The 15,181-nt window shown below is 41.5% G+C and overlaps 1 protein-coding gene across 1 annotated transcript; it reads right to left on the bottom strand.

The window, feature by feature from the left end:
- Positions 1–6,351: 6,351 nt before the first annotated feature.
- On the bottom strand, positions 6,352–14,303 carry OLFML1 (olfactomedin like 1). The gene is made up of 3 exons (XM_053945762.1): positions 14,160–14,303; positions 11,557–11,845; positions 6,352–8,703 (listed from the first exon to the last, which is right to left on the bottom strand). The coding sequence occupies exons 1-3, from the start codon at positions 14,283–14,285 to the stop codon at positions 7,925–7,927; spliced, it is 1,194 nt and encodes a 397-aa protein (XP_053801737.1). The 5' UTR covers positions 14,286–14,303; the 3' UTR covers positions 6,352–7,924.
- Positions 14,304–15,181: the final 878 nt, after the last annotated feature.

Genomic DNA, 15,181 nt, shown 5'->3' on the forward strand with positions numbered 1-15,181 from the left:
TAGAACTTTTTAGAGGTCCTCATAGGAGGTTGTGTTTTTCACAGTGATACAAGTTCTGCACACACTTCAGAGATGATTGCTGCTGGGACTGAAATATCTGATTTCAGACAGTTTCCTCATTTTTTGGGGATCTGTATAAAGAGGATCTAAGGCTTTACATCAGGTTTTGTACCTTTTCTGCCAAAGCTGTTTTTGCAAGCATGTCTTAGGTTACAAGATGTGCTGGGGTGTGTATTCTATTCCCACCTGTCAGATCTGGGGCAGTTCTCTGCTGTTCTTTGGGCAGTTTTTTCTTTATCTTTCCCACAGCCAATCCTCCCTCCAGGAGATCTCTTCTGTTCATGGGCCATTAATTATTAATTATCTTCTGTTCATGGCCAGTGAGTGTCCCTGCATGGCTGAGAAAATTCCATCATCCCATGGGGAGATGCTGTGCCCAGGGGAAGAGCCAAGCATTCCTACCTGGATACAATCTGACTCCTGCAACACCACAGCAGCCTTTGCCCACTGCATTCCCAGAGGAGCAGCTTTCTGCCCCACTGCATTCCCAGAGGAGCAGCTTTCTGCCCCACTGCATTCCCAGAGGAGCAGCTTTCTTCCCCACTGCATTCCCAGGGGAGCAGCTTTCTGCCCCACTGCATTCCCAGGGGAGCAGCTTTCTGCCCCACTGCATTCCCAGAGGAGCAGCTTTCTTCCCCACTGCATTCCCAGAGGAGCAGCTTTCTGCCCCACTGCATTCCCAGGGGAGCAGCTTTCTGCCCCACTGCATTCCCAGAGGAGCAGCTTTCTGCCCCACTGCATTCCCAGAGGGAGCCCAGGCCCATCTCCACAGCCCTGGAGCTTCAGAGGAAAACTCCAGCCTTGTCCAGGACCCTGCTCCAGCAGAAGCACAGCTGGCACTGCAGGAGGGCTGAGCCCCCATGGAATGGCACTGCTGCCACCACCCTGACCCACAGCCTGCCAGGGCCTGCTCTCACTCTGGCAGTGTTGTGTTTTTTTGGTTTTTTTTTTGTACTATTGCATTTATATTTTTAAATTTCCTAGTAAAGAACTGTTATTCCTACTCCCATATCTTTGCCTGAGAGCCCCTTAATTTCAAAATTATAATAATTCATAGGGAGGGGGTTTGCATTTTCCATTTCAAGGGAGGCTCCAGCCTTCCTTAGCAGACACCTGGCTTTACAAACCCAGACACAGCTGTACATGTGGCAGTGGAGGGCTGGCATTAAAGCAGGATGCAGCTTGCAGACACATTAAAATTACTCTTGGAAAAACGCACTGTGAGCATAAGGCCAAAGCAAATCTTTGCAGCTCTTCTGAGGAGAGCCATCCATCTGTGAGAACAGATATTGATTTCAAATCGAGAATGTGCACAGGAAATGATGTTGGCACCTTGTCTCCTAACTCTCAGCTGAAGAGAATGGACAGTGATAATGCCAGCTCTGTAAGGCCTTCAGAAGAAAAAGCCATTGGTCATATGCATTGTTTAAAATAAATATTCTGATAAAGCACATGTGCTGTTTAAATTAAATAGTCTGAAAAATCTATATTTAGAAAGCCCACAAAAGCACTTAATTCTGTCTGGGTATTTGTTAATAATTGAGTTAATAATAATAATAATAAATAAATAATAAAAATCTCCTAACCCTCAGCTGAAGAGAATGGACAGTGATAATGCCAGCACTATAAGGCCTTCAGAAGAAAAAGCCATTGGTCATGTCCACCATTTAAAATAAATATTCTGCTAAAGCACATGTGCTGTTTAAATTAAATAGTCTGAAAAATCTGTATTTAAAAACCCACAAAAGCATTTAATTCTGTCTGGGTATTTGTTAATAATTACAGAGAGTTTCAGGAATTATGTAAGAAGTAAAAAATACAAGATCAGCCCTGCTCCCAAAAATTCTATACAGAGAATTAATTATAATAAAGGATTGGATAACAGAAAAATATATAAGATGTTCATGATCTAACTCATTGCATTAGCAGTTACTGTTCACATATTGGATTCCTTCCTTTTCCAGTTAATTAAGAATAAGAAAATTATAAGTAACTTTGAGGTCACAGAACAATGCCGTGTAATAATCCTCTGTTAAAGAGGATTATTCCTTTGCTTGGACATCCTAATGAAAATATTATTTCTAACCTCATGTATCACAAATATAGGAGAAGGGGACCCAGATGAGACTTATAAAATATTCCATTTCTCAATGATTTTATGCCAGTCATATTTCAAAGGCAAATGCAACATCAGACCACAGAGACAGAGTGTCCCATGTACAAAAACAGAAAGATTGGTCCAGTTGAGTAATATTTGTTCAGTTTTGGAGCTCCCAGTTTCCAGGAGGAGCACAGATTCCTACTGAGAAAATAGACACTTGATAATAAGTTCATTTTTCTCAGTTAAGATCCCAGGATGGCTCAGACAGTGCCCCAGAGACTGCTCCTCCTCTCTGCAGGTAACTGCTGTGTGATCAGTCCCCTGCCAAAATGCAAGGTTGCTCAAGCCAGTCTTGTTCCTGGCAGTGGAAATTGTTAATCCTCTGTCACTGGAAGTATTTGAGACGATTGTCTAATGCCTAACTTGACTGCAGTTTGAATTATTTCTGTCCATTGGTGAGATGGGGAACTTGTTCTTCTCATCTGCTTTACAATATTACAATAAATAGTACAATAAATAGTACAATATTACAATATCTGCTTTTGAAGCTTGGGCTTCTTTTGGAATTGTGAAAATCATTCCTGCTTAAGTGTAGGTCTTTGCTCTTGCCCTCACTGCATTATCTCCCATGACTTTTCTGCCCATTTTTCAGATTAATTTTGGTAGGAATGAGTGGGCCAAAAATTGAGTCTTTGCCAAGAGCTGGACTTGATGGTTTGACTGCAGGGACCCAAGGCAGCAAAAAATGGAGCCTCTGGTCTGTGTTCATCAGAGATGTCATTGTCCTCTTCTCACAACAGGGAGTGAGGGGAATACACCTCAGCGTGTATCAAGTCTTTGAGCTCACAGTTTGAGAAAAATTGCACCCTAAAAATGCCTCCTGATCTGCTAAAGTCAGAAATGGCAGCACCACTTTGTGTGGCTGTGGTTTTGTTTTGAATCCATACAAGTGTTACAGGTAAAACCAACCATGTTTTTCCCTACTTAAGGTCTGAATTGCCTGCACAGACTGTGGGGGTTGTTTAACACAGGTGGATTTTTCTTTCCACTCAGATATAGTCCCAGCACATTCTAAAGTGGGTATCTCTACAGCTGCTCCCAAAAATCCCATGTCCTTCAGCATCAGTTTGCAGATTAGTTGGGTGAAGATAGTATTGGGAAATAGAAAACCAGGTCAGAGTCTGCTAGGAACTCTCAAAAATTAGCCACCTCAGAAGTATTTACTTTTTGGTGTAAACCTTCTAAAGGTTTATAAAATAAAACATTTTACACAGATTTTTTTTCTCCCTTGTTCTCATACTCTTAAGAAAGAGTTCAAAAAGCCAAAAGAAAAGCCCCAGTCCTGTAATTATGGAGTAGGGGTTGACTCACCAGATGGGGTCTGTCCCATGGAGAAATCAGCCTTTAATAAGAAGGAAAAGCAGGTGGCTGTCTGCAATAAATATGACACTGGCACGGGGAACAGTTAAGAAGGTTCTTTTATTAACCTTTTCCACATAAAGGTTTTGCTTGTTCAAAATTATTTTTCAAATAAAAAGGGCTTTTGGTATATTTTTCAATAATAAATTCTGAGACAAATGACGCCCATGGTTTATGCTGCCAGTGTGAACGCCAGGAAAGAAGACTGAGTTATATCCAGATATCACCAGCAGAAAGGTGGATAGACATTGGAAGGGGCTGCCCAGGGAGGTGGTAGAGTCGCCATCCCTGGAGGTGTCGTGGTACCTGGTCAAAGTTTGGACTCAGTGATCTTTTCCAACTTTATTCATTCTGGGATTCTGTACATTCCTTTTTCTGGCTTAGGGCTGAATGTGGTGGAAGTGTAATAAAATGTCATTTTCATATATGCAATGCAAACCCATGGGAAGTTCAAACAACTCAAAGAGCCACAGGTCCTGATTTCTGCCTTCAGGAGGAGCTATTTCTTCAGTATTTAGGAGAGCTGCATTTTAATGGTTTCGATTCTGCAGTTTCTTTGCTGAGCTTCCATGCACCTCTCTGCAGCTGCGTCCTGCAACTGAGTGGGAAACAGCACAGGGGGACAAACATGCAGCAGGGTGACAGCAGGCAGGCAACAGTTGCATTTTTTAGTGATAAACCCACCTGTAAACAAACATGTAGTGTGTGTTTTTCTGACATGGTGCCTGCTTGAGTGAATGCTAAAAGGGGCTCTCATCCTCCAGATCCAGGCAGTGGGAATGAAGAAGAAAAAGAGACAGGAAGATTATTTTCTGTCAAACAAGCTTATCTCTGATGGGCACTGTAAAAATAAACCCAGTTAAACTGGCATGCTCCTAGCAGCACACTCTGCTCTACTGGTAAGTTGCTTTTAGCAGTCATAGACCCATAGTATCCACAAAATCCAAATAAGAAAGTACACCACTGTCAGAGAGCTTAAATTCATCACATGGGTGTCAACAAACCGAGAGAGCTGAAAACCTTTCTGTCTGTGATAATTCTGGTTGCTCCAAGTGCAAATGTGTATTCATTGCAGGTTATTCTGACCTGAGCCACCTTTCTGTGGAAGAGATGGCAGAGGGAATGGAGGGCAGGGGGAATGAGGAACATCTGTGCAGTGAAAGCTGCTCTCACCATGGCAAGGGGCAGTCACAACATACTGCAGGAAAAGGATGAGGTGACTGTAGTGTCACTGAAGGGGTGAGGGACCTTCAGCACAGCCAAAGCACCGAGGAGTGCTGCTTTTGGTGGGAGGATGATGATCTTGCTGTCAGAGCAGAGGGCATTGAATTCCCCTCTAGAGGAGGGTCTGGACATGAAAAAGCAAAAAGCCAGTGGTTCACATGGGATGAGCACAGTGGTTCAGGCAAAATGAGCACATGGAGAAAGCGTAGCGTAAAAGGACTTGAATAACAAGGACAGTAATGGATGTTATCTAGATGGTGAAGTAGAGGTCATAAACTCATTTGTGTTTTTTGTTCCTGACGAAGACTCCTCTGTGTTCGTCCCCTTGTACCGATTCCATTTCCATGGTAACAATCGTATCATCTACCTGAACTGGAAGTCAATGCCCTCTTTCATGCAGTCTTGTCATGGCTGTCTACTGCCTCCTGACAGTCCTTTGTCCTTGCCTTTTGGAGACTGCTATCTTGGAGCAGATGATTCAGTTCAGATATTTGTCATTCTTTCCTTTCTGTTTCTGAGCACACGGTCCTTTTTTTTTTTTTTTGCCCTTTGTCATCCGGGAGTTAACCAAATGTCTCTTCTGACTTTCTCAAGAATACCTGCTTGTGTGCTATCACTTATGAAAATTAATGAAATCATATATATTTTAGATATTACCAGGAAGCTGGAGGACAGTGTCAGCCACATTTTTCTAACAAGAATGTTAACTGCTCAGCAGAGCAGACCATATTCACAGACGTGACTCCCTCAGCTGTCACTGATGCTGTAAGCCCAGAGGTATTGCCCATGTTCCATGTTCTCACAGCCTGTTTCCCAGCTTATTCCCTGCTGCAGGACCAGTGGCCTGGTCAGTTTTGTGCTCCGGGAAGAGTGTGAGAAATGCTGAATTGATGTAAATTGCTTTTTGACTATGTCACAGCCCAGGTGAAATGTACCCAGTGAAACTCCTGGATGAGCGCAGGAATGGGACCCTAAAATATCCACGGGAATTGAGAAAAACAAAAGCAGCTCCAAAGTTCATCTGGAATAAAATAGAGCAGGAGTAAAGCTCAGACTAAAAAGTGCTCCCCCTCCTTCACCTCCAGGGCTGAAGGACTTTCCTCAGTGCCTCCCACAGACTCCCTGTGTGGTGCTGGCACAGTGGCCCCAAGGATGCCAGCCCCTGTCCTGCCCTGTCCCTTAGGGCTCCATGCAGAGGACATGGGATCATCTCATGCTCCTGGCACAGAGCCAGGGGATGGGGAAGCTGGGTTTGACAGTGAGCAGTTGTTTTAGACTGCTGGGAGCTCTTTGTGCAGGCTGGCTGTGCCTCCCTTTGCTGCTGATGGGATGTTTGGGTGCTTCACCCCCTCTTGGGCTTTAATTCATCATTAATTTTGGGTTTCCAGGGCAGCAAGGCTCAGAGAAGACCCTACCTGAGCTTTTGAGGATTGCACATTTGAAATCTTTCTATAGAATAGTGACATGGGCTTTCTCTGTAATAGTGCGGCCAAGAACCCCTTTTCTAAAAAGCAGATTCAATCCATATTTACACGCAAAGACTTTATTTCTTAAATAGAGAAACTTACACATCCATTCCAGTAAAAGTTCTCACAGAGGTGGCTGATACCATTTTGCATGTACATGTTTGTGATTTTACAGAGGAGGGATAAAAGGCCAAATGCTGCCTTTAACCCTGTGTCTGCTGTGACACAGGAGCAGTGCTCCAGTCACTGAGCCTGCTCAGAATGATAAAGCTCCTTCTGCTGAAGGCAGAGTATCACTGGTGCAGCCCAGCAGTCTGTATACTCCTAACTGTACTCTGGAACTCCTTTTCAAAATCATCCCCTGATGTCTGGCTGTTCTCTGGAAGCTATTTTTAAACAGAACAACAGCTCTTTCAGCGTAATGAACAAAATGGGTTTTCTGTAGCAACAGCTGTGGATTGCTTTTCAAGTACCATTATTTGTGGTTTTCAGAGGAAATTTTTTTTGTTGTTGTGTTTGTTTGTTTGTTTGCTGTTAGACATGCAGCTGTCATTAAAATAAACAAAAAATACAGTCTGTACCTGTGTTTCACATTAAAAGCCTTTTTTTTTTTTTAAACACTATTTAATATTTTTAACATTATTTTTGAAACAAAAATACCTGGTGTCTACCTGTGACTCACAAGCCCAGGACTGAGCAGTGCCATGCCCTCACCTGCACTATTGTGCTCACCTGAGCCACCTTTTCCTGGAGGTGGAGGATGGGATGAGAAAGATTCTGCTATAATTAATGGAAGTGACTTGAAACATTGTGGAAAATGCCTCACAAGTAGATGCTGAAAGAGATCTAATGAGAAAAACACCAAAGAGTGACATGTAAAACCTTTAAAAGTAGTGTGTGATACAGAAGAGTTCACATAGGAACATTCTTTCTGACACACAAACAGTGATATGGTAAAAAAATAGTGAGAAGTGGCAACTTGAAGCTGAAAAAAGTGAATATTGGGCTGCAGCTAATGTACTGGCAGGGTCAACAGTGGTCTGTACTGTGGATATAGCAATATGGCTAAGAAGTGTGGAATTTTCATGGAAATACTCCAGAAGTTCAGTGAATAGCCTTGATGTGATGTATGAGAGTTCTATGTTAAATATAAACCATGTTTGTGGGGCTGTATATTCCTACACTTTGTGGTGTAATAAACCTCTCCTGTTAAAAATGATCTCTAATTTCCCTGGAAGCATGTGATTTTCTGTAGTGATCTTCAGAGTAGGGAAGGTTGTCAAACTGTGTTTTGGACAGGAAGGATTTCTACTTTGATTTCCATGGCATTGAAACAGCAAACATTGTTCCAATAGGAAGAGAACGTGTCTAAATGGGCTATTATTTTTTAAAATTAACCTTAGATTTTAATTTGGAGGTGGAGGGCAGGGAGGGATTGTGCATGTATGATATTTAGTCATCATGTAATTTGTATTAATTCAGTCCACATACTCTTTTTTGGGCATTGAGATTACTGGGGTACATAAGTCTTAAGTTATGCAAAACGGATGAAAGTTGTAATGGATGGGAATAATGTAATTTTAATACACAAAAAAAGGCTGTGTTGACGTGGGACTGGTGGCTTTTAGGTCTATTTGAAAAGCTGCTGAAGGTTTTAAACTTTCTGCTCCGTGTGAAGCTTGTAAATGATCTGGGATCCATCGCCCCAAGCGAAGAGCTGCTTTTCTTTGGGATTGTAGTGTATGGTGGAGTGGCCACCCTGGCGTTTTGGGAAATGCAGCCCTGGGTTTGTGTGAGCACTCAGAGCACCCAAAACATCATAAACACACTGGATGCGGGAGGAGCCCCCAGAAGGAGAGTTGTAGACCACGTGGAGGGTGTTGCAGGCCATGAAAGCTGCCTCAGCATCCCTGCTGCTGCAGGGCGTGTCCCAGCTGTGCTCCACGGCCATGGCGACCGGGTTGATTTTGGTGAGGACGATGTTCCCCCGGGTCTCTGGCTCTGCATGGAGGGCCCACAGCCCCTGCTCGTCGAGAGCCAGGTCTATTTTTGTCTGTGGAGAGAGCTGGTAGGCAGGAATCCTCCCAGCCCCTGGCAGCAGCATCTGGTCAGCTACGTTTCTTCTCTGGATATTGAATTTAACGATCTCGTTCAAGGAGCCGTGTCTGTGGTAGAAGAGGAAACCCTGATAGATGACGTGGCCAGTTCCTTCCCAGGGCAGTGGCAAGGGGACTCTGCGAGCCTTCAGAGTCTGATTGTTTTCCATGAAAGCCATGATATTTGCAAATTCCAAAATCACGTTATTTACAGAGCCACTTAATAAATAAATCTTGCCGTGCTTTTTGCCAGGATCTTTCATCCAAGAGCCATGCTTTCCTCCAGTCTTCTTAACTACCTTCAGGGACCTAATACCTGCAAGCATGTGGTCACAACCTGCAAGGAAGTAACCAAAGACAAAGAAAAGCAAAATTAGAGTATCTGTAAATTTTCTAGTTTCCTTTCTTTGAATTACTTTCAATTAATCTCTAAGGCCTGAGTCAATATATAAGTAAAGGTGTCAGCAGTGTGGCTATGGTAAGTAGTGCTGAAAATAGTTTTCTGTGATATATTCCTGCTAAGAAAACTGTGGTATCTTCATCTACCTGTAGAGTGTTGGGTTTTGTTCTGTTACACCAGTGTCACCCAAAACATTTGGATATTTGTGTGTCTGAGAGGAGACCAAGAGCACAGTTAGTGATTTTGTGATTATTCTTGTCTGTCTTTTTACAGGGCTATAATTTTTACTTCAGAGAACTGGCTTCTGGTTTAGATCAACAGACTAAAATAATCAGATTTATTTCTTGTTGGAGGCATACAAATTAAAATCCATTGTATAGTATTTTTGTTTCAGGACTGGTCTTATCTTCAGATAGCCTCTTTTTTATGCATTTATAGTATAAACAGAAATAAAAAGAGATCAGCATAACTGAAAGCCAAAAAAAAACTGGGCTATCTTCGCATTCCCCTTCTCAACACCTGCACACAAAGGAGCAAGAGCAAAAATATAGATCACACAGCCAGGGGTGTGCATGCACCGAGGTGGCCTTTGAAGGAGCTGCTGTGATGTGTGTGCTGCCCATTCCTGTGCCAGGAGCTGGCTGGTGGAACCACCCAGCTCTTTACCTCACTGAGGGGTTAAAACTGGCGTCAGCAGAGAGCGAGTCACAGCTCTGGCTTCTTCACGTTTTGTGTGCACTCTGCAGGGACGTTTCAGACCAGAAAGCACCAAGCCTGGGAGGACTCAGGCATTTAGACTCTGAGATCTTTATCAAGCAGCATCCTTTCCAGGAAAAAAAAAAACCAAAACTATTGCAAAGCGTATTAACAAGCTTGTTTACCAAAGGCACTCATAAATTACAGCATTTGAAGTTGAAAGAATTGCTTTCAGTGGAGTGCAGCCATTTCAGTAAACAGGACAAACAAAGCTCTAAGGCAGGAAGTTCTGGCAGCAGATGAAATGGAGAAAGCAAAACCAGGCCCCCTATTTGGCCTGATACGAACCTATTGAAGTCAGTGGCAAGACTCCAGGTGCCTGTAGAAAGCAATCTTTATGTAATTTGTGTGTACTGATACCCTCTAATCAAAGCTTTTGGATATTGCTGCTACAGCGTGGAATTTTTTTTCCTGGGAGTCCTCACTCTGGAAGCGCCTTCCCTGAGCAAGCCACAACAGCTCTGTCAAATCTAACATTTATTGATAAGATAGATTAAAAAAAAATTAAAGCTGCTGTATCAAAAACCTTAGGCAGCCTTAGCAGCATCTTCCTCTGCAGGGGAAATAACCAGATTTTTCTCTGATTGTTATTTTCTGTGCAAACTTGACCCAAACCCAGTAACAAAGCTGGACTTAAAAACCGTCTTTTTCTGCTAGATTTTTGAAGTGACTCAGCAAAAATAATCATAGTGTCTGTTTAAGACATGACAGCATAGAAGCAGAGCTGCTAGAGTTGAGGCTCTTCCTACTTTCTTAAGTGCTGTAAAATCTGCACAGGGAATACTTTTGACATCAAATTCAATGGGAAAAGCATCTGACTTGTACTCACAGTAGAGAACAATTTGAAAATAAAGTTACCATGAGCTGCTACAATAAGGTTAAAAGTAATAATTTCCAACAAAGGAAAATGGAAAGTAATTTTTCCCCTCTGAAACTCTCAGAAAGATACAATTTTCAAAGTACCTTAACCACAGTCAATTTCAAAATCCCCAATTATTTTCCTCTCTGAAAAAAATGCCTAATGTTCAAAAATTCTCCAAATGGAAAAAAGAACTATTGATATTCAGAGCACTGAATTGTGGAGTACAAGGAGAGCTCAGAAGCAGAATAGGTGATTGCTTCAGTAAGCATCTACCCTAATAATGATTTGCTTGAAAACTTCAAGGAAGAAATTGTAAACTTATGTATAAAATTAAATCAGCCTAATTCTGCTGAAGTCAGTGGAATTGTATAATTGATGATGCTAAAGTTCTTTTACTCACTTTAAAAAAAAAAATCAGTTTTTATTTCTTACTATTTACTCTTCATTTCTTACTATTATGAAAAGAAAACAGACTACTTTAGATATGTCTATAATATATAGTTTAGATCCATACCACAACTTTTTAAGGTAAAGATAATTATAAAATGTCATTTGTTTAAAAAAAAATTATAGATTGTGCATTTATTCTTCATGCTGGGTACCATAACACTTAATTTTCAAATCAGGACTAAGCTTGGCTTATGGCCAAGCCAGTGTGTTCTCTTATTAAAGGAGAGGAAGGATGATAAAGCAGGAAAGTAAAGCAGGTAAATATTGTAGAAATGAATTAAGTATTTTATTAACTCACTTCCCCGCAACTTTTGAGTTGAGGTTTTGCCCCTGCCTAGTCCAAAAAGCAAAGACCACCATTAATTCCTTAGTACAGCTGCAGTACTCAGAAATGTATTTTTCTGGGACTTTGCAAGAGCACATCTTCAGAGGATTTTACCTATTTATTATTTTATAATAAAAAGTAACTTCCAGAGAATTAATTTGATATGCAGTAGATTTTCTGCAAAGTAAATGTTTGAACTGTATTTTCCTCCCTCCCTCTCCCATACCTTTTTTTTTTTGCATATACATGGGTTTTATAAGTCTAGTATTTACACAGCCCAAGCCCCCTTGCAATAATCTGTGCTATTCACGCAGCTAATGAAAATCTGTTATCCCTGCATCAGCATGCACACGTGGGACTGTTCACACCGAAGTTCTGAAAAACAAACTGTTCTTACTTGCATTAAACATGAGTTTAAGTCTCTTTTTTTCTTCCGCCTCTTCCAGCAGCTGCTGTTTCAGCAGGTCCTCGTGCACTTCCACGCAGGCGTTGGAATCCGTGACAGATCCAAAGTAGTCAATGTCCCTCTGGGCGTGCTCGACCCGCCTCAGCAAATTCTCCACTTCTCCCTTAAGCTCAGCCTTGTCGCTGCTCAGCCCTGCCAGGCGGGACAGCACCGCCTTGGAGAACTCTCGGAATTCATCCACGTATTCCAGCACGTCTTGGCTGCACTTCTGCAGCCTCTTCTTGAGTCAGAACACGGGAAGAGAACACATGGACAGGCGTGGATATTCCGTGCACATCACGGCCTCACTCACGATTACTTTCACAGCCCTGCTTCCCAGCGCCCTGCACCCACCTATTCCAGCCCAGGGGGGAATAGTGTTGGGTGTCTGTGCGAGGAGAACATCTCAGACTGGCACAAAATCCAAAAATCTGGACAAAAATCCACATTTTTTTTTTTAACTTGACATGGTTACTGACAGCCAGATACTTTGTTTTGCTGCCTAAAGAATGAAAACTGCTCTGATGGAAGCAGCCAGGGTGCTTAATGCACCATGATGAAGGGTGTGGTAGGCACATTTTTCTCTCTCTCAGGATTTTTTCATAGAGGAACACAGAGAGAAGAAAGAGAAAACAATCTCTATTGCTGCTCCTTGTTTTTCCCATGTGGAATGTGTTTGGAGAATTGTTTACCTGGGGTGATTGCTTGGTTGGATTCTGGTGAGGATTGTTTGAGCCTGGTGGCCAATCCAACCCACCCATGGCTGGACTCTCAGAGAGGGTCACGAGTTGTGAGTTAGATATGGTAGGTAGAGAAAGTAGGTTTGTAGTTTTAGTATGTCCTTTAAATAGTATATTAATGTATTACAGCATAGTTATAATAAAGAAATCATTCAGCCTTCTGAAGTGAATTCAGACATCATCATTTCTTCCCACCAGGTTCACCTGCATTTAAAATAGAAGGGCTCATGATCTCTGATGATTTGCTTTCCATAAACTTTCTGGAACTCCTCCTGTACGACCTCTGGTGAAGCAGTCTCAAAGAGTTTTCTGCAGGAAATCTATAGCCATGAACATTTCACATGAATATATACCTCTTCTGACAAAGGCAGAATCTATTTTTCATCTAGTGTGGCTATTTTTTTGCCCATTTAAAGGTGAAAATGAAAATACTGAAATGCTATAGTTGAGGAAGATTAGTGTTTGGGTTTTTTTTTTTTTTGGTTTTGTTTTTTCCTTAAATTATTGGCTGTATTAAAAAAACCAACCCAAAACAGCAACAAAACAAAAAACAACAAAAACCCAACCAAACAAAGAAAGCCAAAAAACTATTTCTTTACACCTAAATTTAAATTATCAGTGTTTTCCAAGGTAAGTAATATGGTTCTCTGTTGCAATACAGCTGCTTCATTGGTGCCCTGAAAATAGTTCAGCTGCCACTTTAGGAAGATGAAGAATTTGAGCAGATCTTTGGTTGGTGAGCTGTGCTTTCCATGTTTTCCTCCTCTCTCCCCCATTTATACAAGACCATAAGTCCCCAGGAAGTTGCTTAATTGCATTCTACAAAACCTTTATTTAAAATATTTTCAAGTGCTGTCTTCAGTATCTGCCTAACTCTCTGTCCTGTTACTTTTGTGCCCCTTGCACCAAATGCCACAGGTTACCTCATTTTTAATGGGTGCCAAAGGAATAGGAATTGCCAGGTGAAGTTACTCCTAAGAGTGGCAAAGAAAATTTAAATCTCCATCCACACAGTGGGAAGAGAATATCAGGTTAATCCTTCTGTGTTGAGAAGATAAGACTAATGAGGGCTTTGTACAAAAAGGGACTTCAAACCAGGCAAGTTAGAGCTTCTCTTTAAGTCTGTAAATGCAAGCCAGGAGCCAGGGACACGTCAATAATTAAAAATAAACAATATATGATTATAACACACCAATACTGAAGAGGTATTTTGCAGTACTGGTAGCTTTTTACTATAGGGAAAAAAAAAAAAAAAAGCAAGAACTGGTACATTTATATAAGTAATTGAAAGGAATTCAAGGAATTGAAAGGACTGCATTTCAGTCTCTCAGATATGAAAGGTTTATTTAAAGTGCAGGTACGCTGCTGGTTTGCATGAATGTGTCTTGAACTACCCTTCCAGGCAGGGATATCTGCACACAGGAAAAATACATGATAAATTTTTATCTCCTTGCTAATAAATACCTGACAGCACTTCTACTGGTGACAACATGCTTATACTTCTCCCTAGGATGGTCTGTGACAGCTCTACATAAACATTTGCATTTTTAGCTAAATTCACTGATGCCATTAAAAAAAAAAATACAAACGATAACAGAATCAAACCATAACATTATGAAGTTATATCCTGCAACAAATGATGTGCTAATTTGGGATCATTACAGTTAAAGTTTTAGCAAAGATTTTACTCATTCATTTGGAAAAAGCTGGAAATTTACCCTCCTGATCTGATGTATCCCACAGGCTGCCCTGGCCTCGGAACATCCACACGTTTCCAAACCTCTTTTGCTGCAGAAGGATTCAGCAGGCACATACCTCCAGAGACAGAAAACGCTGGTCCATGTAGCTCAGCAGGGCTGCATCCTGCATCATGTACTGTGCTGCTCCCATGATGCTCACGAGGGATGGAATCAGCAAAAAATGGACTTGTAAGGCTACCATTGCACCAGAAAATTTGGAGGAAAGTAGTGAACCAGTTCTGTGGGCAATCCCAAACGCTGCCAGTCCAAGGTCAAATGCAATTTACCACCATCTGAAGTGAAAAAAAACAAGCTAAAAATTACCAAAAAGTTAAAAATACTGTGGCTGAAACGATTAAAAGGATTTAAAATGGCTGTTGAATTCTATCATTAAGGAAGTAATATTGTGGCAGAGGGACTGAATGTGTTTATTTCTAGGAGCCAGATGACTACTTCTCAGTTTGTGATCCTATGATCAATCCCAGATGTTCAGCACTGAGTCACATCGAGCCTGTAGGCCAAATTTTATTAAATACAAATAAAAGTAATTTATTTTCCCCTCCTTTCTCCTCCCATCTGCTTTTCCCTGTGACCAACCCTGCAGAGTGTGCTCGGTGCAGGTCAGAGTGGATTCACAGTGGGTGCAACACAGGCCAGCCCTTCACAGGGAGGTCTGGTGCTTGATGTCTGTGCCTGTGGAACCATCTAAAGCAATTCATTCACTGCCACTATCCAGCCTATTTACAGTGGCACTGGAAACCAGACATAAAACTGTTTTTAAAAAAAGTTCCTCCTCCTTTTTCTCTTGACACTACTTTTCCAGCTGAAAACAATACTCTGTGTCCATTTAGTGGAGTCTATAACAGACATCTTTTGGAAGAATAATTCTACTTAATCTGACTTACAAATTAATTACAATTAACTTACATGAACCTACTGCATTTGAGGCAATTCGTATTTATTTGGTTTCATAATTTTCCTGACTTAATGCCTTGTTTGGAAAAACTCATGGCCATGCTAACATTCTATTTGCTAGAAAACTCTGTGTTAGGAGCTTAAAAAGCTCCCTTTGTATCCAAAGCCAAGCTGGACGCCTCT

Source organism: Vidua chalybeata, chromosome 6, assembly GCF_026979565.1.
Source record: "Vidua chalybeata isolate OUT-0048 chromosome 6, bVidCha1 merged haplotype, whole genome shotgun sequence".
NCBI classification, from domain to species: Eukaryota; Metazoa; Chordata; class Aves; order Passeriformes; family Viduidae; genus Vidua; species Vidua chalybeata.

Coding starts and splice junctions, on each gene's coding strand:
- OLFML1 (XM_053945762.1), bottom strand. CDS start 14,285: ATGGTAGCCTTACAAGTCCATTTTTTGCTGATTCCATCCCTCGTGAGC. Junction 11,846..14,159: donor AGCGTTTTCTGTCTCTGGAG/GTATGTGCCTGC, acceptor TTCTGACTCAAG/AAGAGGCTGCAGAAGTGCAG. Junction 8,704..11,556: donor TAAACTCATGTTTAATGCAA/GTAAGAACAGTT, acceptor ACTTCCTTGCAG/GTTGTGACCACATGCTTGCA.